General features: G+C 43.0%; 1 protein-coding gene and 1 pseudogene across 7 annotated transcripts in view; both read right to left on the bottom strand.

Moving 5' to 3' along the window:
* Nucleotides 1–5257: 5257 nt before the first annotated feature.
* LOC108519522 (uncharacterized) lies at nt 5258–7045 on the bottom strand (annotated as a pseudogene). The gene has a single exon (XR_001882641.1). The product of XR_001882641.1 is annotated as an uncharacterized LOC108519522 (transcript).
* A 28-nt stretch (nt 7046–7073) lies between these two features.
* Nucleotides 7074–22014, bottom strand: part of SIDT1 (SID1 transmembrane family member 1) — a 92598-nt gene continuing 77657 nt past the window's right edge. For 2 of the 6 annotated variants that reach the window (XM_017858601.1, XM_017858600.1), the window contains 7 exons: nt 20084–20098; nt 18991–19067; nt 15446–15492; nt 11910–12015; nt 11705–11815; nt 8606–8719; nt 7079–7171 (listed from right to left, as the gene is read on the bottom strand). In XM_017858601.1, the coding sequence (XP_017714090.1) occupies nt 7109–7171; nt 8606–8719; nt 11705–11815; nt 11910–12015; nt 15446–15492; nt 18991–19067; nt 20084–20098 (533 nt within the window). In that variant the 3' untranslated portion in view covers nt 7079–7108. Of the gene's footprint in view, nt 7172–8605; nt 8720–11704; nt 11816–11909; nt 12016–15445; nt 15493–18990; nt 19071–20083; nt 20099–22014 lie in introns of all 6 variants that reach the window. The other 4 variants (XM_017858598.1, XM_017858599.1, XM_017858596.1 and 1 more) reach the window with 3 other exon arrangements.

Genomic DNA, 22014 nt, shown 5'->3' with positions numbered 1-22014 from the left:
TATATCGAATTTTAAAAGTTTTTTTTCAGTATTTTAAATTGTTAGCATTATGATTATTATTATTATTAATTTTTTTAAGGCAGACTCTCACTCTGTTGCTCAGCCTGGAGTGCAGTGGTGCAATCATGGCTCACTGCAACCTCCACCTTCCAGGCTCAAGAGATTCTTGTGCCTCAGCCTCCTGAATAGCTGGGACTACAGGCGCATGCCAACACCCTCAGCTAATTTTTTTTTTTTTTTTTTTGAGATGAAGTCTTGCTCTGTCCCCTAGACTGGAGTGCAGTGGCGCCATCTCATCTCACTGCCACTTCTGCCTCCCGGGTTCAAGCGATTCTTCTGCCTTAGCCTCCCGAGTAGCTGGGATTACAGATGCAAGCCACCACACTTGGCTAATTATTATTATTATTATTTTTTGTATTTTTAGTAGAGACAGGGTTTTGCCATTTTGACCAGGCTGGGCTCGAACTACTGACCTCAGGTGATCCACTCGCCTCGACCTCCCAAAGTGCTGGGATTACAGGCATGGGCCACTGCGCCAGGCCATAATTTTTTGTATTTTTAGTTGAGACGGGGTTTCGCCACATTGGCCAGGCTGGTCTTGAACTCCTGCCCTCAAGCGATCCACCCGCCTTGGCCTCCCAAAGTGCTGGGATTACAGATGTGAGCCACCGCACCCAGCCAAATGTTGGCTGTTTTAATGACCAGTTATGCCAACCTTAATGTTCTATAAATAGAAATTGGAAGGTAGGAATTGAGGACATAAGTTTCCAATAGTAAGATCCCACTAAGAGGGCAGACTGAAAGCTTCAGTCCCATACTTGTCCTCCAGCAGAGTGAGGTTGTTGCAACCTTTAGGAAGAGTTAGGCAGAGGAGCTATTTTTGTTTCTTCAAGGATGGAATAAAATCATCCCCACTCCAATTATCCTTCTCTCTAGATCTCTGTTTTCTGCTGAGATTAAAACTGGGACTTTCATTTTTCTTATGAAAACTTTGAGGTCATCAGTTAAATCATCTCTCTTATTTTTCTGACTTCTCCCCTTTTACCTAGGAATGATAATTATTCACTTCCCCAGGGCAGGACAGGCCGATAGGCGTAAGCTTCCCTGTTAGTCCCAATATGATATTTTAAAATTCTGCCTGTAGTAAGTAGTCTCTGTAGTTTCAGCTCAGTGGACCCCAAGGCTTCCTTTCTTTTGCTTTCAGTTTGTTTGAAAACAAGATCAAACCCATCACATCAAAAGTTTTCCTCCTCCTTTAGTCCCCATCCCATTTTATAGACACTGAAACGGCCTTCTGCAGGCTCCATGCGTCATCCGTGTCATCAACACTACTACCCAATGCTTTTCATGAAGTTAAGTAATTTTCTTTTCCTTCTAGCTTAGCTCTTAGCTTCCATTACTCAAAGAAGCAGCTATCTTTCCCTGTTTGTCCCAATCCAGTCTCATTGACCTTCTTGTTAAAAGACACCTTCCGCATTCACAGCTTTTAGGGATGGTTCAGGCTAAAATCATATCTGTTCCCTTCCCCCTTAGACTTTCAGAAATCACTAACTGCTTGAGCTTGACCTTCGAATGAGTCTCCATTTGAGGTCTTCCAGGTTTACGTTATTCTTGCTGCATCTCAGTTTTCCTTTTCGTGAACGTTCCATCCACATAATTATTATAAAGTTCTAGCCTTTGAAAGTCAACTTGAAATTCTCAGACATGTTTGGAGGAATCTCAGTGAGAAGCCTATTTCTTCAAAGCCACCCTTCCCTGAGAACCAGCATCCTTCTCTGATACCAGAGCCCAAGCTGGGTCTCCCTAATTACTTTATTTCTGTGTTTGGTTTTGTGGTCGAACTGGGAACCATAGAGAAAGCCTGAACCTCCCTGAAGAGGTCTCTTAGGGAGGCCTCCAGAACCAAATATGCTCTCAAGGAATTCGGTTGTGAGACAGATGCTATCAGCAATTAGGGCTTTACATTTCGGCATAAACATTGCTGACAATTACTTGAATTTTTTTCTGTTCTACACATAATGATAAGATTCTTATAAGGATGTTCTCGTAGATTTTGGCCTGATTATCACAAACAGATTATAATCATCTGTTTTTTTCATGTCCATCTGCCCTCATGGACTGTAGACCACATGTTGGAAGGGGTGCTGTGCATTTCGTTCACTGCTGTGCCCAGTTTCTCACAGTGCCTAGCCCAAATATTTCATGACTGTTTAGTAAAACTATATTTCTGATTCTATGTAAGTGAACAGAGATGTGATGAGAGAATAAAGGGGAAATGCACCCCCTCAAAAAGCTTATTACTTCGCAAGGTGTTCCATGTTGAGATAAAAGCAGAGTAAACCTCATGCCTAAATATGTCCTGTTTCCTAGAAGAGGCCTGTCTAGTACCAGGGTGCCTTGTGAAAGGTTCAGATAAACAATTTAATGTAAATCATAAAATGCAAACCCACTTCTTCCTGGGATGGTAATGTTGCAGCACCCTAAAAGAGAGATTGTTTGAATTATTTTGGATGATATTCTGCTTAAAGCACCTAGAGTCATAATTCACACAAAAAAGTCAAGATTTAAATATAAAACAGGGGCCCAGGAGCAAGCCATGTGGCGACTGTATATCAGATTTCTCTTGCCTTGATTTGAAAATCTTTCACTGTTTAAATCTGTCGATTTCTAAATCATAACTATAATGCTGGGACAGGAGATGGGACCCCTAGTTTTTATTTAGCACTTGACTGAAATGTAACATGACTTCAAGGCTCTTTTATATTACAAAAATGCCAGCTATTGTTCATCTCCAGTGAAACGAATAAACCTTAGATGACAGGGACTTCAAGGTAGACAAAAGGATGTAGGACAGAGCCAAGGAATTTAAACAGTTTTAAGAATTCAGGGAAAATGATCAAATCTCTTGATCTAGAGATATTTAAGAAGAAGGCAGGGATCTTCTCTCTAAAATTGGGGGAGCAAAGGGTACTTCTTCATGAACAATGGTGACCATCTAGTCTTTTTTGTACTACAATAAGGATAGCAAGACCATGCTTCAGGAAAGCTGTCCAGTGTAAATAGGCCCTGCCTTGGAATTCGTTGAGTAGAGGTCTCTTTCTACAGAGGTGACCCAGGTGAAACTCCCTTACTCTGGTGTTCCAGAAACTCAGCGGTGAAGGCTGATCTGAGACTCTTCCCCAGATTCCTCCAATTCATGAGTATTCAGGCCTAAGATTTAACATGCACTTAACCTTGTTAACAAAGGTGTCTTCGTATTGAGGAGACATTAAAACTTAGCCATGTAAATAAATCTTGTCTCCTCCAGTGTTAAAACAACAACCACAACAAAAAACAAAACTACTACAAGCTGGGTGGAATCACAGTAAACAAGCATTTTCCATTGACTCGAGCAGAGCAAACAGAATCTCTACCGATAGTGCTTCTTCTTAGTTTCACCAGGGACATTAGATTCATAGTGGTTCATTTCAAAACCATGCTTCTGCTTTCAGGGACTGTTTTGTCACCTGTAGGCTGAAGCGTTCTCCTTAGCTGAAGATGCAAGCTTGTCCTACAGAATGTTTGGTAATAAGGGTGGAAAGGGAGGGAAACATTTGCACGTGGCATTCCCTGAAACAGGGTTGAGAGGAGAAAACCTAGGTTTTCCTTGAGATTCCCAGGGCAGAGACAGCAGTGATGAGGTGTCACATTATAAATAGCCAGGCTTTCCCACTTGGCCCTAGCTTTGGTAGCATTTTTTTTTTTTTTCATCTGAGGTGGAATAAGGATATTCAGGGGGAAATGCAGCCACAAAGGACAAAGATGGGGGTAGGGACGGGAGGAGGCTGAACAGCTGTGGGCAGTGTCTCTGAAGGTGAAGAGGCCTCCCAACCTGTTCAGGGCCTCCTGGAGCTGAGGACAGGAAACGGAACAGTTGGTTTCAATGAAGAGCCCCTGGAGGAGAGAGATCCCAGACTGGCTGACCGATCCACTCTTGCCCTGCCTCCCTGTGGCATTCAGGAGGGTGAGCTGAGGATCCCGTCTGCGTGAGCACTGCTGCTGGTACCCTGCACACCTCCACCTTCACCATTCTCACATAGAATCATGGAGATGTGCCAGCTGAGGAGGTGAGAGTTTCAGCCATTTACCCAAGGGCACACCGCGAGTAGGTGGACTCCAGAATCTTCCACAGATTGTACAGTTCCTTCTGCGAATAGTGTTTATCTTTGTTCCTCCTTTTCCCCTAAGTTTTGGATAGAGACCATCACCCATATTGAGGAGGATTTGGGTATTTGATTTACCGACACATGCATTTTGTCACCCCACAGAAACTTCTGGTGGGTGCCTGGAGTTACATAGAGAGCAGCTGCCATTTTCTTTGCCCCAAGGAGCTAGCTCAGTGACCTCTTTCAGTCATGGAAAGTCCCTTCCCCAGATAGACTCCGGCATTCCACTGGCTTCTCCTGCTGCTAAAATAAAACCGGGCGAATCCGTCAGTAAACCGTGGAGCATAAAGAGGTCGGGCTGCTTCTCCAGCATTTGTCAGGGGTGTGAAGAGGTCATTTTTTATGTGCACAGCTTTGCTCCTCTGGCTGCTACATCTCTGTCCTGCTCCAGCTGAACCGCTCTTATTACTTCTGTGCTTTCTTTGCCAAGAGCCTCTTCACAGTGACCGCTTTTCTCCAGTTATGCTCCTGTTGAACTCGGCTTTCTGAGTAACTCTTCCTTTCCCTTTTAAAGAGCGAAGTCCATGAACCCAGGCGAGAGTTATCATAGACACTGTACTACAGAAATGGCTCGTTAAGCTCTTTAAGCTCTCCGTGCTCCCCTCCACCCCAGCACTTGTGTAAATCCTACAGATACAGCTGAATGACTTTATGTCTTCCAACCGTGAGACTGGCGCTGTGGAAAGAATTAGCAACACGTACATTTAGAACTGGTATTTGTAAAAACAAGCCTGGTCTGGATTTTCAGTACTGTTGCAGGAACAAAACTGACCACAGTGTGTGAGTTTGTAGCACCAGACAGACGTGATCAGAAAACAGTGAAGGCTCCAGCAGCACAGTCCACCCTTTCCTCCTGGGCCCTCTCCCCATTTCGATTCACATTTTCCCGAACAAGCTACCAAACAGGTTATGCATCTGAAAATTTATTCACTGCAGCCACAGGGCGGCTTGAATGGACTTTGTGTTCACATTTCCTCCCTTGGTCTTCTGTGGATTAGAAATCATAGTGCGTGAAGATAAAGAAATTAGGTCAAACCAGCCATAGTGAAACAGGTTCAAATCTTTATTATTTTTTAGTTTTTAAGAGATGGGGGTCTCACTCTGTCATCCAGGCTGGAGTGCAGGGACGCAATCATAGTTCACTGCGCGTCAATCTCCTGGGCTCAAGTGATCCTCCTGCCTCAGCCTCCTAAAGTGTTGGGATTACAGGCGTGAGCCACTGTGCCCTGCCAAAATTTTTTTTACATGTTGGATTAACACAACCATTTAATTGGTGGCCTTCATATGGTCAATGGAAGCCAACACTTTTTAAAGAATACAGAATAACAGAAGGCTAAGTACACATTTGGGGACTTTAAAAAAAATCACAGAATAGTTCACTGAAAGCATCTTTGTGTTTTTAAAATCAGGAAAAGCTTGCTGTTCAAACTTCTAAAATGGATTTATGAACATAATGCAAATAGTTCAGAGAAAGAATAATAATTTTAAAAAATTCCTGATCCATGTCTCTAACAAATGATCAGGAAAGCAGAGGCGAGAGGTGACTTTAATTTCACAAGCAAATATATACGCATGTGCACATTTATGCGTCTATTTTCTGATTACATCATACTCCAGGCAACAAGAGAGCCTGGTCAATGTAGGACTTCTCAGACACAGAGATGCCAGACAGTGTGAGAGTGGAACCTGGATGCTGAGCTTGCCAACACCTTACTGGGGAGAGAATGAGAGTCAGGTGCAACCGAGAGACAATACTAGACAATACTAGATTAGCTGTGCATCCTGAGAATTGCATCTGAGAACTTCAGGGAGGAAGTCTAGAACCCTGATCTACATAAAGTGACAGATGGCAGACTTGCTGTGGAGGACTCCTGAAGTAGTGTCCCTGGTTAGAACGCTGATTTCTTCCCTAAAGGTGATGTGGGCACAGAACTGCGCTGTGTGAATGGGAGGGCCAAGAAAGCACTGCTCACCCTGCTGAATTTGCTCTGGCAGCCCAAGTCCCTAAGGTGAGGCCTGTCTGGCTGCTGCTGCTGTTACCAGTCTTTTAGTATGGTTAGTCATTTCTCTTGTTCGTGCTGCTGTTAAAAGAGCTTTTCCTGTTTCTCCTTCTGCCTTGAAGCTGGCCAGACATCTGTGGAGTGACAGGGCCTTTCCAAGAAGGCAGAGTTAGAGTGATGAGGTCCACACAGGTCAGTGAGATGAAGACACGAAGGAATATGTAAGCACCCAGGCCTTGGTCCCAGTGACAGTTACTTGTTAATAGGAATGCGTGACAAACCCCACTCCTGAGCCCTTCTGATGGCATCAGAAACCTGGGGGGAAATATACAGAGTTTCTTCTGGGAGGTGACTAGCTGGTGCCACTAGAACATCTATCCCAGTAAGGCAGGGCCTGGGGTCACCTCCCCACCATATTCTAAAGAATCACATCCTCCTGCTGGAGCAGCGGGTGTTGCAGAGGTGTGAAGGGGGCCAACACAGTTTCTGGGCAGGAATCCAAGCTGCTGGCCTTTCTGGGCAGGGCGACAACCGGAGGGAAGTGTGCAGCAGCATTCTGCCATTGCTGGCAAGTCTCCTTGAGGGTGGGAGGGGCCCCAAGATGGCGAGTTGACTTGGATGCAGCGCCTGTCCCTTTTGTACTCCCAGAGCTGCACATGGAAGGAGTGAGTGTTTCTCAGCTCCTCAGGTTTGCGTCTATCCTCAAAACATGGCTCCCCTTCTGCCTCCCTTCTTGCAGGTTTAAATCTCCCGCAGCCCTTCTCCTTCCTGTGTGAAAGCAGAGTTGGCTCTACAGAGGGTGAGTGGAGCATCTGGCAGTGGTTACTTTGCTGCGGTCACTGTAATTTTCATGAAACAGCACCAAGATTGATCGCTCCCTCCCCTCCTCTTAATGTTGGAGGTTCAGAAGACAGGAATCTGGTCTCTCCGAACCACATCAAGGTCATCATCCAAAGTTAACAAAACCTGAAACGAGGGGACAGAGAAATGAAAGGAATGGACAGTCACTGCCACACTAAGTCCTGTTTTCTCTCTGAGATGCCCACAGACTGGAAACTGTTAGTTCCCTCTCATTCTCATGCCTTCTGCAGCTCTCTGCAATCCCTTGCTCTTCATAGGCACTTACTCTAATTATACAATTCATTTGTCAATTAATTCAAATACTCGTGAAGGTTTATGATGTGCTATTCCAGATGCTATGGAGATACAGTTTGTAATGAGAGAGACAAAAATCCCTATTCTCCATGTAGCTTACATTCTAAAGAGGGCTTTAGACATGAAACAAATACATGAGTAAAATATAGCCCATTAGATAGTAGTAAGTGCTAAGGATATAAGTTAAATAATGGAGGGAATATAGGAAGTATCAGGTATGGGGTGGTAAAAAATTTTGATAGGGTGGCCTGGGAAGTCATTACTTAGGGGACATTTAGGTCAAGAGTCAAAGGGAATGAAGTCCTGTTGGATAGAGTATTGCTATATAAGAAATGTACCCTTCTCCACCATTTCTAGTTCCCTCGACTACTACTGTCCCCACGTGGAACCTTTGGTTCCACTTTTGTTGTCTCTGTCTCTCTCATGAACGTGACGATCAGAAGTAAAAGACAAGGAATGTTTATACAGATTGGCTGAGCTTCCCAAACTGGCCACTAGGGGGTAGCCCTGCTCCACTCTTGAAGTTATATGGCCCGCCTGAGCCCGCTTAGCATGGAGCCCAGGCGTCTAGTGGTCTGGAGCCTGGGAGTCTAGTAGGGTTGTTAATTGTCGCTTGAACCTGCCTACAGGCACCATGGACTTTTAATTGGGGAAAGTCAAAGTTAGGATTAAAGGATGGAACTATAATTCAGGGTTGATATAAATATGCATGGCTTCTGAGAAAGGGTTGGGGCAAAAAAACAGAGAAACTACAGGAGAGATTTTGGAACAGACTGATCAGAAGGCAACAGAGGCGTGGCTGCTATCCCAAGCCACTTAAGGAATATGTAAAATATTTGTGAAATATTCAGGGAGACTGGAGGAGGAGGAGGAGGAATGTGAGTATGGCATGAGAAGGAATAACCCAATGTTATCGGAATTGCTAAAAGTGGTTCCTGGGGGAATTTCGGGCATGTAGGTCTAATAACCAATTCAGAAAAAATGTGCTGTGCAACTTAGGGAAAATAATTGTGTCCCTCTGTGTCTAAAGATATTGAAGGGTAAAAGAAAAACTAAAGATCTAACCAAAGGATATAAAATTTATAAAAGAGATAAGATGGTCTGTATATTGAATTACAAGGGGGAAATAGAAAGTAAAATTAGAGAGGAATAAGAAAAAACAATGTAAGGAAGAGCAGAAGAAGAAAATGAGAGTACAAGATGTAAAGAGAGAAGGAAGTCACAAAAAGATAGATACGAACTCACCAAGAATGAGAAAAACAGAGCAGCAGCAGAGAGGAAGTGCCAGATGTCATGGTCATCGAAGAAATCCAGCAGAATGCACTCGCGGTTCTTCTCCCGGGATTCGGCCGGAGTTCCCTGGAGGAAGGTGAGGCAGAACATGGGCAAGATTCGCTCAGTTCAAAGAATTGAACATCTGGAAAGTTACAAAAATGCTACTAGATGTCTGGTTCGAAAAGTTAGCTTCCGAGGAAACATACATCCACACAAAAACCTGTACACAAAGACCTCGAAAGCACAGGCAACAAAGCAAAAATAGGAAAGAAAGATTACATCAAGCTACAAAGTTTCTGTGCAGCAAAGGAAATGACAAACAAAATGAAGAGACAACCCACAGAATGGGAGAAAATATTTGCAAACTATCCATTGACAAGAAATTAATAACCAGAACATATAAGGAGCTCAAACAACTCTAAGCGAAAAAAATCCAATTTAAATATGGGCAAAAGATATGAATAGACATTTCTCAAAAGAAGACATACAAGGCCGGGCGCGGTGGCTCAAGCCTGTAATCCCAGCACTTTGGGAGGCCGAGGCGGGCGGATCACAAGGTCAGGAGATCGAGACCATCCTGGCTAACACGGTGAAACCCCGTCTCTACCAAAAGTACAAAAAACTAGCCGGGTGAGGTGGCGGGCGCCTGTAGTCCCAGCTACTCAGGAGGCTGAGGCAGGAGAATGGCGTGAATCTGGGAGGCAGAGCTTGCAGTGAGCTGAGATCCGGCCACTGCACTCCAGCCTGGGCGACAGAGCGAGACTCCGTCTCAAAAAAAAAAAAAAAAAAAGAAGACATACAAATGACAAACAGGCATATGAAAAGGTGCTCAACATCATTGATCATCAGAGAATGCAAATCACAACTACAATGAGATATCATCTTACCCTTGTTAAAAAGGCTCGTATCAAAAAGACAGGCAATAACAGATGCTGGTGAGGATGTGGAGGAAAGGGAACTCTCACACACTGTTGGTGGGAATGTAAATTAGTACAGCCACTGTGGAGAACAGTTTGGAAGTTCCTTAAAAAACTAAAAATAGAGCTACGGCCAGGTACAGTGGCTCACGCCTGTAATCCCAGCACCATGGAAGGCACAGGCAGGTGGATCACCTAAGGTCAGGAGTTTGAGACCAGCCTGGCCAACATGGTGAAACTCCGTCTCTACTAAAAATACAAAAAACATTAGCTGGGCATGGTGGCGGGCGCCTGTAATCGCAGCTACTCAGGAGGGTGAGGCAGGAGAATCACTTGAACCTGGGAGGCGGAGGTTTCAGTGAGCCAAGATCATGCCATTGCACTCCAGCCTGGGAGACAGAGGAAGACCCCGTCTCAAAAAACAAAAAACAAAAACAAAAACAAAAAACAGAAAAAAGAAAAAAATAGAGCTACCATATGATTCAGCAATTCTACTACTTGATATATCTCCAAAAGAAAAGAAATCAGTATGTCAAAGAGTTATCTGCACTCCCGTGTTTATTACAGCACTGTTCACAATAGGCAAAATACGGAATCAATCTAAGTTCCCATCAACGGAGGTACGGACAAAGACAATATGATACACATATCTACATAGACAACGTACATATACATACAAACACAATAAAAATACTACTCAGCCTTAAAAAAGAATAAAATCCTGCCATTTGCAGCAACATGTATGGAACTCGAGGCCATTATGTTAAGTGAAATAAGTGAAGCACAGAAAGACAAATATCACTCATATGAGGCAGCTAGAAAAGTGGATCCCATGAAGATAGAGAATAGTTTGGTAGTTACCAGAGTCCAGGAAGGGTGGGGGGAGAGGGAGATGAGGGGAAAAACAAAAGAATGTACGTGTATTTATGACCGCTGAATGGCACACTTTAAAATGGTAATGATAGCAAATTTTATACGTATATTTTACCTTAAGAAAAAAACTTGTACACAAATATTCACAGCAGCATCACTCATAATGACACAAAAAATAGAAACAATCCAACTGTCAATCAGCTGATGAGCAGATAGATAAAATGTGGTATGTCAGTATAATGGAATATTATTCAGCAATGAATAGACATGAAGTACTATGTATGTTACAGCATGCTTGAACCTAGGACACATAAGGGAAAGAAGTCAGACACAAAGACCGTGTATTGTGTGATTCCATTTACATAAAATGTCCAGAATAAGCAAATACACAGAGACAAAAGGTAGATTTAGTAGTTGCTTAGGGTGAATGGGTTAGGGAGAAGTGAGGAGTGAATGCTGATGTGTATGAGGTTTCTTTCTGGAGTGACAGAAATGTTCTAAAATCTATTGTGGTGACTGTTGTGATGGAATGCTAAGACTTCTTCCTGTTCTGTGCCTCAGATATACCAGTAATTTCTTAGGCTTTGGCTCTGCTATCTATGGACGGGATGTAATGATACGTGAGCTTGGGTATTTTTTTTTTTTTTTTTTTGAGATGGAGTCTAGCTCTGTTGCCCAGGCTGGAGTGCAGTGGCACGATCTCGGCTTGCTGCAAGCTCTGTCTCACGGGTTCAAGCCATTCTCCTGCCTCAGCCTCCCGAATAGCTGGGATTACAGGCGCCCGCCAGCACGCCTGCTTAATGTTTTTTGTATTTTTAGTAGAGACGGGGTTTCACTATGTTGGCCAGGCTGGTGTTGAACTCCTGACTTCGTGATCCACCCGCCTCGGCCTCCCAAAGTGCTAGGATTACAGGCGTGAGCCACCGCGCCCGGCCTGGGTATTTGTTGATGGATGGAGATTATGAGAAAGATGAGGAGATGCACTACTCCAGGCTTTTGACCACGTTAAGCATCCACTGGGACCAGCGTCGTAATACAACATGCAATGAAGACCAAGTTTGCAATGTCGATAGTGCTTACAGATTTATAAAGGGCCACCCTGAGAATGATAACCACACGCAGTTAGTGTGCATTTATGTATGGCTGTTAAAAACCATCCCTGGTAGAGAAAACTTTCATTTTAGACACTGTGAAAACACATTAAGAGAGGGAGGTAGAAAGGCCAAAATGGCAAGTTGGAGAGAGAAGTTCTTTTTGGATAAGAAAACTGGCCTCTTACCTCCCAGCTGCTGAGATTCTGGAAGAAAAAATACAGGGCGGCAGCCCACATCACAGCGGTGGCCACGATGCAGAAGAGCGGGACTGGGAGCACCTTCTCAGAGCTGCGGAGCTGCAGGGGAAGAAGCAGATGCGGCCTTATGGAGGGGTCTCCGCCTTCGCCTGCCCGAGGGCCCGACGCAGCCGCTCCCGGCGCTCGCTCTTACCTTCATGATGATGTAAAAGGCCAGGTACAGCAAAAGGTTACAGATGAAGATGCCCAGCATGTAGGAAGCAAAGTCCCTGGGGCGGTGTATCAATCCGAAGAGGGCGCTGCGGGCGTGGGAGAAATGTGGGCAGCCGTCCGTGAAGGTGGATTTGTAACACTACTGGCTTTTCCAATCCCCTAGTCCTTTGAGGGGGAAGGGGCAGTTTCTTTTTTTTTTTTTTAACTTTTATTTTAGTTTATTTTATTTGTTTTAAACTCTTACCTTGTGATGGAACAGTAGATTTTAAAATAATACTTTAACATATAAGTATCTTTTTTTTTTTTTTTTTTTTAACAGTTGGGGTCTCACTCCCTCACTCAGGCTAGAGTGCAATGGCGCAGTCACGGCTCACTGCAACCTTCACGTCCTGGACTCAAGCGATCCTTCCACTTCAGCCTCTCTGGTAGCCAGGACTACAGATGCATGCCACCACTTACAGCTAACTTAAAAAATTTTTTTTGCAGAGGCAGGGTCTTGCTATGTTGCCCAGCCTGGTGTTGGATTCATGTCCTCAAGCCATCCTTTTGCCTCAGCCTCCCAAAGCCCTGGGATTACAGCTGTGAGCCATGGTGCCTTGCCTATATAAGTAACTTTTAATTTATTACACTTTCTTCCAAGCATTCATTTCTAACAACCATGTAAAGTTTCCATAACTGAATGCAATGTAAACGATCATCTTTCCTCTTGTGTTGAAGTGAAGTGTTTTCCCACATTCTTCGGTTTTTCACTATTATAAGAAACACTGAAATGAATAAATACTTTCAGACATTGAGCTTATTTTTTTCATTTAAGATTAGTTCCTTAGAATAGAAGCAAAATCATCTCCATGATTGGCTTGACACTCATTATCAAATTTTTGCTAGCTGTCCATGGTTTTAAAATTAATGCTAAAGTTAATTTGGTTGGAGTTAGCTTTAATTTTGTTCCAAATTCTATTCAGTTATAGTATGTCCTTTATTACATAATTCTTTATCTCCTTGTTTTGAAATTGTTTTTAATGAATACACATCCACATACATATTTTTCAAAATCTCAATATCTCTATCTAGTTGGATTTCTGTCCTCCATTCAGATTCACTGATTCATATTTCTAATTTCTAATTTTAGATCAGTGCCTCACTATTTTATTATCATTTTATAATATGCTAGATTATCTGATTAGGCTAGCCTGCACTGTTCCACTTGGTAGCCACATGTGGCTATTTAAATTAAAATTAATTGAAAGTAAATAAAATTGAAAATCTGCTTCCTCAGTCACACTAACCACATTTCAAGTCTTCAATATCTGTGTGCCAATCGTTACTGTATTGGATTCTATGTGTGGAATATTTACATCACTCCAGAGAGTTCTACCGGACAATGCTGGGCTAATCACCTCTGCCCCTCCTTCCGTTAATCTCTTTTTCAAAGATCTTTGAAATTTTTGCCTAACTAGGCAAATAACTTTTAGAATAAAACGTAAAACCTTATTAACTTAATTACTATTCTAACTCTAAATGTATACATTACCTTGAGAAAGGATATCTTTGCAATAGTTATCTTTCCACCCAGGACCTGATGTCTGTCTTCATTTAGCTTAATTTTCCTTATGACTCCTAAGAAGATAATTACATTTTCTACAGAAAGATTGTGTACATCTCTCAAAATTTATTCGTAAATATTTAAAGTTTAAAGCTACTATTAATGGACTCTTTTTATTCATTTTGAATTCTAACTGACTTTGTTTTTTTTTTTTTTTTTGAGAGAGGGTCTCACCATGTTGCCCAGACTGGTCTCCAACTCCTGGGCTCAAGCAATCCTCCTGCCTCAGCCTCCCAAAGTATTGTGGTTCTAAGTGTGAGCCATTGCACCCGGCCTCAACTGACTTTGTTCTGTATAATATAGAAAATTTTCTTCTCCCAGATTTTGAAATCTTTAGTATACCAAGCAACTCTTGTACCTCCTTCCTTCAGATTCTCTAGTTATTAGCTTTTTGTTACATTTGCTTTGTCATTTTTTTTCTCTCTCTCTCTGTGTGTGTGTATATATATATGCATATGTATGTACATACATCTCTATGTCTATATGTAAATACACACATATGTATGCACACACACCATTTTTCTTCTTCAAGACCATATGAAAGTAATTCCCTTTAAAATAACATTCATGGGAAATCATTCCATGTCTTCATGGAGCAACTGGGAAGGAGGTAGCCCACTATCAGATAATCAAGGTGAAGTCTGTCATTGAACCTCCTTCATCCCTACAGGCCCTCTCGCCTCACAGAGCTGTCTATGAAGAGAGGCCATCTGCCTTGTCTTGTGAGCAGATTGTGGATATGGTTTTGCTTATATGAGAGACGGAGACAAGCCAAGTGATTCTGAGCCCCCGGGGTGATAGTCAAAGGCTGTTCATTATCAAGAGGCTGGTCCCTTTTCTCCCCCCAGTGCCCTCTCTTTCAGGACCACCAGGACTGTGGAGTCTGCTAGAAGGGTGGTCAAGAACAGACCACTGCCCAAGAATCCTCTCATCTTGACCTGCCCCCAAGTAAAAGAGGAATCCTTAAATGGTATACATCTTATCCTGGGGCAATCCCTGGGGTGACAACATGGGAAGCTTCTTCCAGAAGCACATGCCCCCCAAATAAGACTCAGATTCTCATGACTTGATTCTGGCTTCCTCTGAAGGCATGCCTCTTCATTCCTTAATGTTCACTGAGATTATGGAATCTTTTTTTTTTTTTTTGTCAAAGGCCACTGACCCTGAGGAGCTCATCAGCTAGGAGCTACTAATAAAAGCAGTTAAACTTACTTATTGTTTGAGTGATCACTAAAACATTTCACTAATTTAACTGTATAAACTGAGAATAAATTGCATAAAATAATTGTGGCTAGCAAAAATATGCATCTGTTGTTCTGTTCTATTTTGAGCCATTTGAGGAACAAAGGCCATGGGAAAGGAGGAAGAAGAATGATGTAGGTAGAAAGAAAGAGACTGGGAAGGTAAGAAATAAAAGAGGGACTTGCACACACACAGACACATACACACACATACATTTAGTAAAAGAAAAATTTCTATAGAAAAGAAGGCCTTCTGGGTAGTCTTTATGGAAAGTTCTGTGAAAGAGTTTAAAGCTATGTTGGATTTTGCAATCAGTGGTATAATTATCTATCTATCTATCTATCTATCTATCTATCTATCTATCCATCCATCCATCCATCCATCATCTATCCATCCATCCAACCATCTATCTATCCAATGTATCCACATAGATTTAATGAGTTTTGATGTTTGTCTTGTTGAGCAAATGAACTCAATGCCTCAGTGTTTTTAAGAGAGGCTACAATTGCTACACGAGAATGTCCTACTACCTTTTTTGAGTCTCTAGAAAAAGCAATCCTACCTTCTCCTTAATTTCAGATTTCTTCGTAAAAATGACAGTCAAGGAAAGCTAAACCACAACGTTGCGGACATTAATAAAGGCAAAAACATGTTTTCATAAGACTACTCACAAGGACCAGTTAACCAGATTCCCCACAACCAGCAACACCATTCTATCCTGGAAAAGAGGAAAGAAAACATCAAATGAGAGGCTGCACATCCTTCTTTTCTTTTAACCTACTGTAGTGGAAGTATCAACTATGGGAAAACAATTGCACTGGTGAAAAACATTTTCTATGGTTCTAAGAGTGCCTTGCCTATGATCTGACACTGATTGTATACAAAGACTAAATGGCAAGGCTTCTAACTGCAAATAGACCTGACCTCATCCCTGAGAAAGAAAATGTGGTGAGCAAAGCAGGACTCTATTTCTCCCCAGTGTTTAGTGGAGCTGCACCCACAGACCCACTTCTCAGTGCGGAGGCTGATGGGATGTGCTGATTACAGAATTAAGAGAATTCTGCCACTGGTCCTATGTAACTGAGCACTGTTTTTCTGGGGTGTACTACTTGGTAGCCACAATTGCAACTCTCAGACCCCAGCTGTAGGGAGTTTTGTACCCATTACTCTGGTTTCAAGGTGGTCCTGAAACTCCCAGGTTCCTATGTCTACAATATACAGTCTTGCAGGGGAGAAAATCGGGAGAAAAGGTCAGTTTTAAAGGACAATAGGCCGGGTGTGGTGGCTCACACCTATAATCCCAGTACTTCGGGCGGGCAGATCATCTGAGGTCAGGAGTTCGAGACCAGCCTGGCCAACATGGTGAAAGCCCGTCTCTACTAAAAATACAAAAATTAGCCAGGTGTGGTGGCACACAACTGTAGTCCTAGCTTCTTGAGAGGCTGAGGCTTGAGAAGCGTTTGAACCTGGGAGGCAGAGGTTGCAGTGAGCTGAGATTGTGCCAATGCACTCCAGCCTGGGCGATAGAGCAAGACTCTGTCTCAAAATAAATAAATAAATAAATAAATAAATAACAATTACTCTGACAGAGATTTATTCACAATCTGTCCCTGTCCTTTGCATACTACTTAAAATTTTAGGAGAGATTTGATCATACTTTAATTTGCATAACCACTCATCTACTATTTAAAAGTAGCAATTCTTTGTCTTTTAGGTGATCCATCCAATTTGGAGGAAGTAACTTCATTTAAAAAAAAAATTAATTCACCTATTAGAATGACTAACATCCCCAAACAGTGACAACACCAAATGCTGGCAAGGATGTGGAGCAACAGTAACATTCACTGCTGGTGGGAATGCCAAATGATACAGCCACTTGGATGACAGTTTCGTAGTTTCTTACAAAACTAAACATATGATTGCCATACAATCCAGCAATGGTTTGATATTTAACAGAAGGAATTGAAAACTCATGTCCACACAAAAGCCTATGAAAAAAAAACTATGAATGTTATAGCAGTTTATTCATAATTACCCACACTTGGAAGCAACCAAAATGTCCTTTAGTGGGTGAATAAATAAACTGTGGCACATCCAGACAATGGAATATTATTCAATGCTAAATACAAATGAGCTATCAAGCCATGAAAAGACATGGAGGAAACTTAAATGCCCATTACTAAGTGGAAGAAGCCAATATGAAATGGCTCTATACCGTATGACTCCAATTACGTTCTGGAAAAAGAAAAACTGTGTCAATAGAAAAAAGATTAGTGGTTGTGAGAACTTAAGAGGGAGGGAGGGATGAAGAGGCTGAGCACAGAGGATTTTTAGGGCAGTGGAACTGGCTCATATGATACTATAATGGTAGGTACATGTCAACACACTTGTCAAAACCTATGAGCGTACATCAAGAATGAGCATTAATATAATGTAAGCCTTACATGGGTAGTAATGATGTGTCAGTGTAGGCTCATCAACTGTAACCAATGTACCACTGTGGTTTGGAACGTCCATAGTGGGGGAGGCTGTGCGTCGGGGGAGTGGGGGCAGAGGGTATGTGGGAAATTTCTGTACCTTCTGCTCAATTTTTCTGTGGATGTAAAGCTGCTCTAAAAAATATAAAGTCTATTTAAAAAAGGAAGCCTCCATCAATTAATGTAAAAAACAAAAGCATTACTTGCCTCTCCTGGTTCACAGGTAAGCAGGAGAACTTGCCTCTCAAAATACTCACAAGTCCTAATGGACTTTTTCATTCTCACCTGAATAAACCTTCCAGCCTCAATTCCCTTGTTTTTAGTGCTTATAGCTCCTGCCCAAGCTCTAGAGTGCTCACAGATTTCCATATTCCTTTAGAAAAAATATTCTGATTATAAAGGATTAGCAGGTACTTGCTAAATCCCTGAGTGCCAGGCCATACTAGCATCACTAGTTCTGACTGCAGCACTTTGTAAAGCCTGGGCAGTGGGCTCAGAGGAGGAAGATAGCCTTCCCAAGATCACTGACCAGAGAGCCAAGAGAGAGCTGGGACCAGGGCCCTGAGCTCTGAGCTCACTACAGAAATATATCATACACTGAAGTATATTCCAACTATCAACCAATAAGCACAAGTTATAAAAAATTCTTGCTCATTGTGAAAATCAAACAGTACAGAAATGCATAATGTGGAAGTGTAAGTTCCTAATGAACGTGACTGGAGTGACCACGGGTCCCAGTTTGCTGGAGATAGTCCTAGTTTACCCCTGCTGTCCTGGTGGAATTATTAGTGGTGTGCCCTTCACTTCCACAAGGGGTACCTCTTTGGATGATTATTTATAGGGGTGCTCTGTCTTGATCCTCCCCATAGTTATGATCACTGTTCATTTATTTTTATTTTATTTTTTAAAAATTTCATTATTGGGCAGGGACAGTGGCTCACGCCTATAATCCCAGCACTTTGGGAGGCCAAGGTGGGTGGATCACCTGAGGTTGGGAGTTTCAGACCAGCCTGACCAACATGGAGAAACCCTGTCTCTACTAAAAATACAAAATTAACCAGGCATGGTGGTGTGTGCCTGTAATCCCAGCTACTCGGGAGGCCGAGGCAGGAGAATTGCTTGAACCCAGGAGGCTGAGGTTGCAGTGAGCCGAAATCGCGCCACTGCACTCCAGCCCAGGCCAAGAGCAAGGCTCCGTCTCAAAAAAAAAAAAAAAAATTTTGTTTATTATTATTTTTTATTTCCAAATTTTTTTTAAGCTCAGGGTTACATGGGAGATTGTGCAGGTTTGTTCCATGGGTAAACATGTGCCATGGTGGTTTTGCTGCACCAGATCATCCCATCACCCAAGTATTAGGCCCAGCATTCATTAGCTATTCTTCCTGATCCCTCCTCCTCCCACGGGCCCCCGGCCGCCCCACCCCACCCTCCAACAGGCCCCAGTGTGTGTTATTCCCCACCATGTGTCCATAATCATCACTGTTTAACAGTTGGGTAGATGTAGTTTCTTCTTTTTTATATACTAGCAAATATTTTGTTTATAAAAATGAGACCATGTTAGCTTGACTTTTATGAGAAAGAGTAAGCACCATGCTCCTTCCCCACTCGAGCCTTTAGCCACGCTGGGCCATCTGGCCCTCTTGATTTTAGGAGACCTGAGTGACCGCCCCAAGCCTGTCCCTCCTATTACTCCCCTACTTCCTGGGAGAGGGTCAAAGAACACAGGAACATGCACGTACCATATACAGAGGCCGGCTACACTGCTGGATACAGTCTGTGTAGAACACCATGGCAGCCCGCCGGAAAATTCCCAAATCTGCTGATAATACAAAAATGCATGGTGAGAAGGCTTAGTCAACAAAAATACAAATACTCTGAAGTGGCCCAAGCTTTTGGAGCCAGAATGATGTCATCCTCACTTCATTAAAATGCATTAGAATGCTTTGCACCTAATAGGTGTGCAATAAGCATTTGCTTTGAAAAATGGTATTGTCATTGAGGGATGCCATATCCATGCATTACACAGCAGAAAAGCGAGGAAGATGGACATGAGCAACAAGCACTTGCAAATAACACGGGTGGCTGGCCGACCCTTACTCTGTCTCCTTCAGCTAAGCTTCTTTTTGTTTACAGTTTACTCTGGTGGTGGTTTCTTTATAGTAGAGATGTTATGGGTCTCCTCAATCTACTTTAAAACACATGCTCTCTCTAGAGGATGGGAAATCTTAGCTTGTGAAGGTTCAGATCTGTTATTTCTCAATGTGGTTATAAGTTAGTAACAATGGAACTAAAGCCTCGCTGAGCATGTTCAGAAAATCTATCTGAAGTGAAACAATCATCAAGGGAAGGTAAGTTAAGATGGGGAGAAAAAGACAGGAAAGGTTTTTTAAACATAGTTGAAAAGGATGGTATGAAATGCAGCGAGTGTGTGCATTAAAATGTTACATGAACAGTCAGGTTCAAAGGCGGGCTGTGTTTCTGTGAGCTGTCCACACCACAGATATCGAATGCCAGTCTGGGTCTGCCCAAAGCAAACATTTTCCAGAACGTGGATCTCAGCTCTGCTGTGAATCCTGCTCCTCCTCAAGATTACCCCCGTGGTCAATTTAACCAGGAGGGAAGACACCTGTCTCTGTGGCATCCCAGAAGAGGCGTGGAGCAGGCTGGGGTGGAGTGCAGTCTCCCCTCTGAGCCTCTCTCTGGCTCCCCACTCCCATGGAGTCTGCCCAGCCTGAAAGAGGATGTTCAGGGGGCAGGGCTGCCAGGACAGCCAGGTGGGTCACTTTGATAAAAAAGCAATCTAGACCCCTGAAAAGGGTGGCTGAACATTACCTGTATCAGACACATCTGAATCAGTAGGAAGCAGAGAAGAAAGGAGAAAAAAAAAGAAGAGATGGTAAGAAAGTAGCCAAACATGTAAACTACTGGTCATTTTATTTTTTCTTGAGATGGATGACTTTAATTTTGCTTTCTGATTATGAAAGTAATGTTTACTTGTCAAAAAGAACACAGGATCTTTCTGCTTGTCTCAAACATTCAGAAGTCTTCAAATCCTCAAAGAGTGAATTGAGACTTTTCTCTCTCCCTGTCTACTTTCGTGCACCACTTCCAATTTATAATCCAGCCTCTCTCATGAGAAATCCTGGAGGTCGTTTTCCAGAGCTCTGGGAATGGGGGACACAGTAGCGATTTGGGGAAGCAGCTCTCTGGTTTATGAGAGATAATGATTAAATGTTCTTCCTCATTGCTGCTGCCTTTCCTGTGTCCACATTTATTTGCTTGTGTAGCCCGAGGGGCCACAGAGAAAGGACATGTGGTTAGAAAGTAAAGGCAGCTTATGACATGGGTAGAAAGGCTGGAGTCAGCTGAACACTGCCCACGTATCCAACTTCCTGGCTTTGGTCTAAATTTAGATACAGTCATTGTCACGACGAAATAGAACGTTTTCTTTTGACTCTGGTTCATCTGTAACCACCTGGGGAAGACTCCAAGGGTACGGAAATGGAAAATATTCAGTTAAACTACGGGCTGGCTAGCTCCCATTTGCTGTACTAGGCCCACTTGCCATGAGTCTCTCTCCTGGGGACCCACCACACTGGGGAGGCGGGCCTGTGTGGACGGCGTCAGTGGATTCTCTGACTTTCCTTGGACAATGGGGAATCCCAGCAGGAGACTACAGGGACAAAGGAAGGAAAGTGAGCTCGGAGGACTTATTTTGCTGGCGTCCTCCCTGTGAGGTTCCTGCAGGCTGGCCAGAATGTCAATGAAAGGTCACTGCTCCTTTCGGAGTGACTTTTTCCCCCATAACTCTCTCCTTCCACATTTTGGGAACCATGTCTTCCCTGTCTTTTTGGGCTTATAGATGCTGCTAACCCCAAGTTTCCATGATATCCTTTTATTCCCCTCTACCCCATCCACATCCTATGAATAGTCCTTCTGTGAATAAATCCTTCTCTTTCTTTGTGTGTGACATCTTTTTCCTGTTGGGACCCTAACAAATCATTTCATGGTCATAATATAATACACTAAATTTCACTTATTTTAAAAGATAGGATAATTTCGCATTGTAAAACTGCATAAGGTAAAGGTGGTATAAATATATGAAAGCTCCTCTGTGCATTAGTGGTCACTCCACTGCGTACATCTGCACTCACGTTTATTTTTCCAACTCTGGAAGAAACCAGAACAATAATGTTCCGAATTATTTTCCTTTTGAAAGTTTAGTTTGTATGACTTCACTTACCTTCTGTCTGGTGGAGGAGCATGACCAGCGTGCCCTGCCAAATGTTCTACACAACTGGCTCAAGTAACTGGGAGATTTGGAGGTATGCTGGCTATGTTCATGCCAGAGGCAAATCTACTGACCAGGGAAAAAGAACTAACCTTTGAAAACGAGCAATTGCTCTATTCGGTCTTCTAGTCTTAAAGCCATTCATTTATTTAGAATTGCTCTTAGACCTGGACAAGAGGGTCCCATATTTTAGAGGCCTTATTCCCTCATGAGTGAGGAGTCTGCAGGGCCAAAGGACTCCTCTTTTCCTTCTTGAAATTCTGAACTCCAGGGTGCCAGAAGTGTCTACCTGCCCAGAAGGCTCCGAGCCTGCTCTAGGGCCTGCTTAGCCCCCTTCCCTTGTCTATCCTCCTGAGGGCAGATGGCACCACTAAGGCATACCTCTAGGGGCAGGGAATGGCCAAGTGGTGGCTATTTGTGGGGTATGTGAATGAACATCGGATGTTGGGCAAAGGTGCCACATGCATACCTG

The sequence above is a fragment of the Rhinopithecus bieti genome, unplaced genomic scaffold (genome assembly GCF_001698545.2).
Source record: "Rhinopithecus bieti isolate Rb0 unplaced genomic scaffold, ASM169854v2 scaffold_45617, whole genome shotgun sequence".
Classification (NCBI taxonomy): domain Eukaryota; kingdom Metazoa; phylum Chordata; class Mammalia; order Primates; family Cercopithecidae; genus Rhinopithecus; species Rhinopithecus bieti.
Note: the sequence above shows the minus strand (reverse complement) of the source record. Positions and strands in the feature narration are given on the sequence as shown.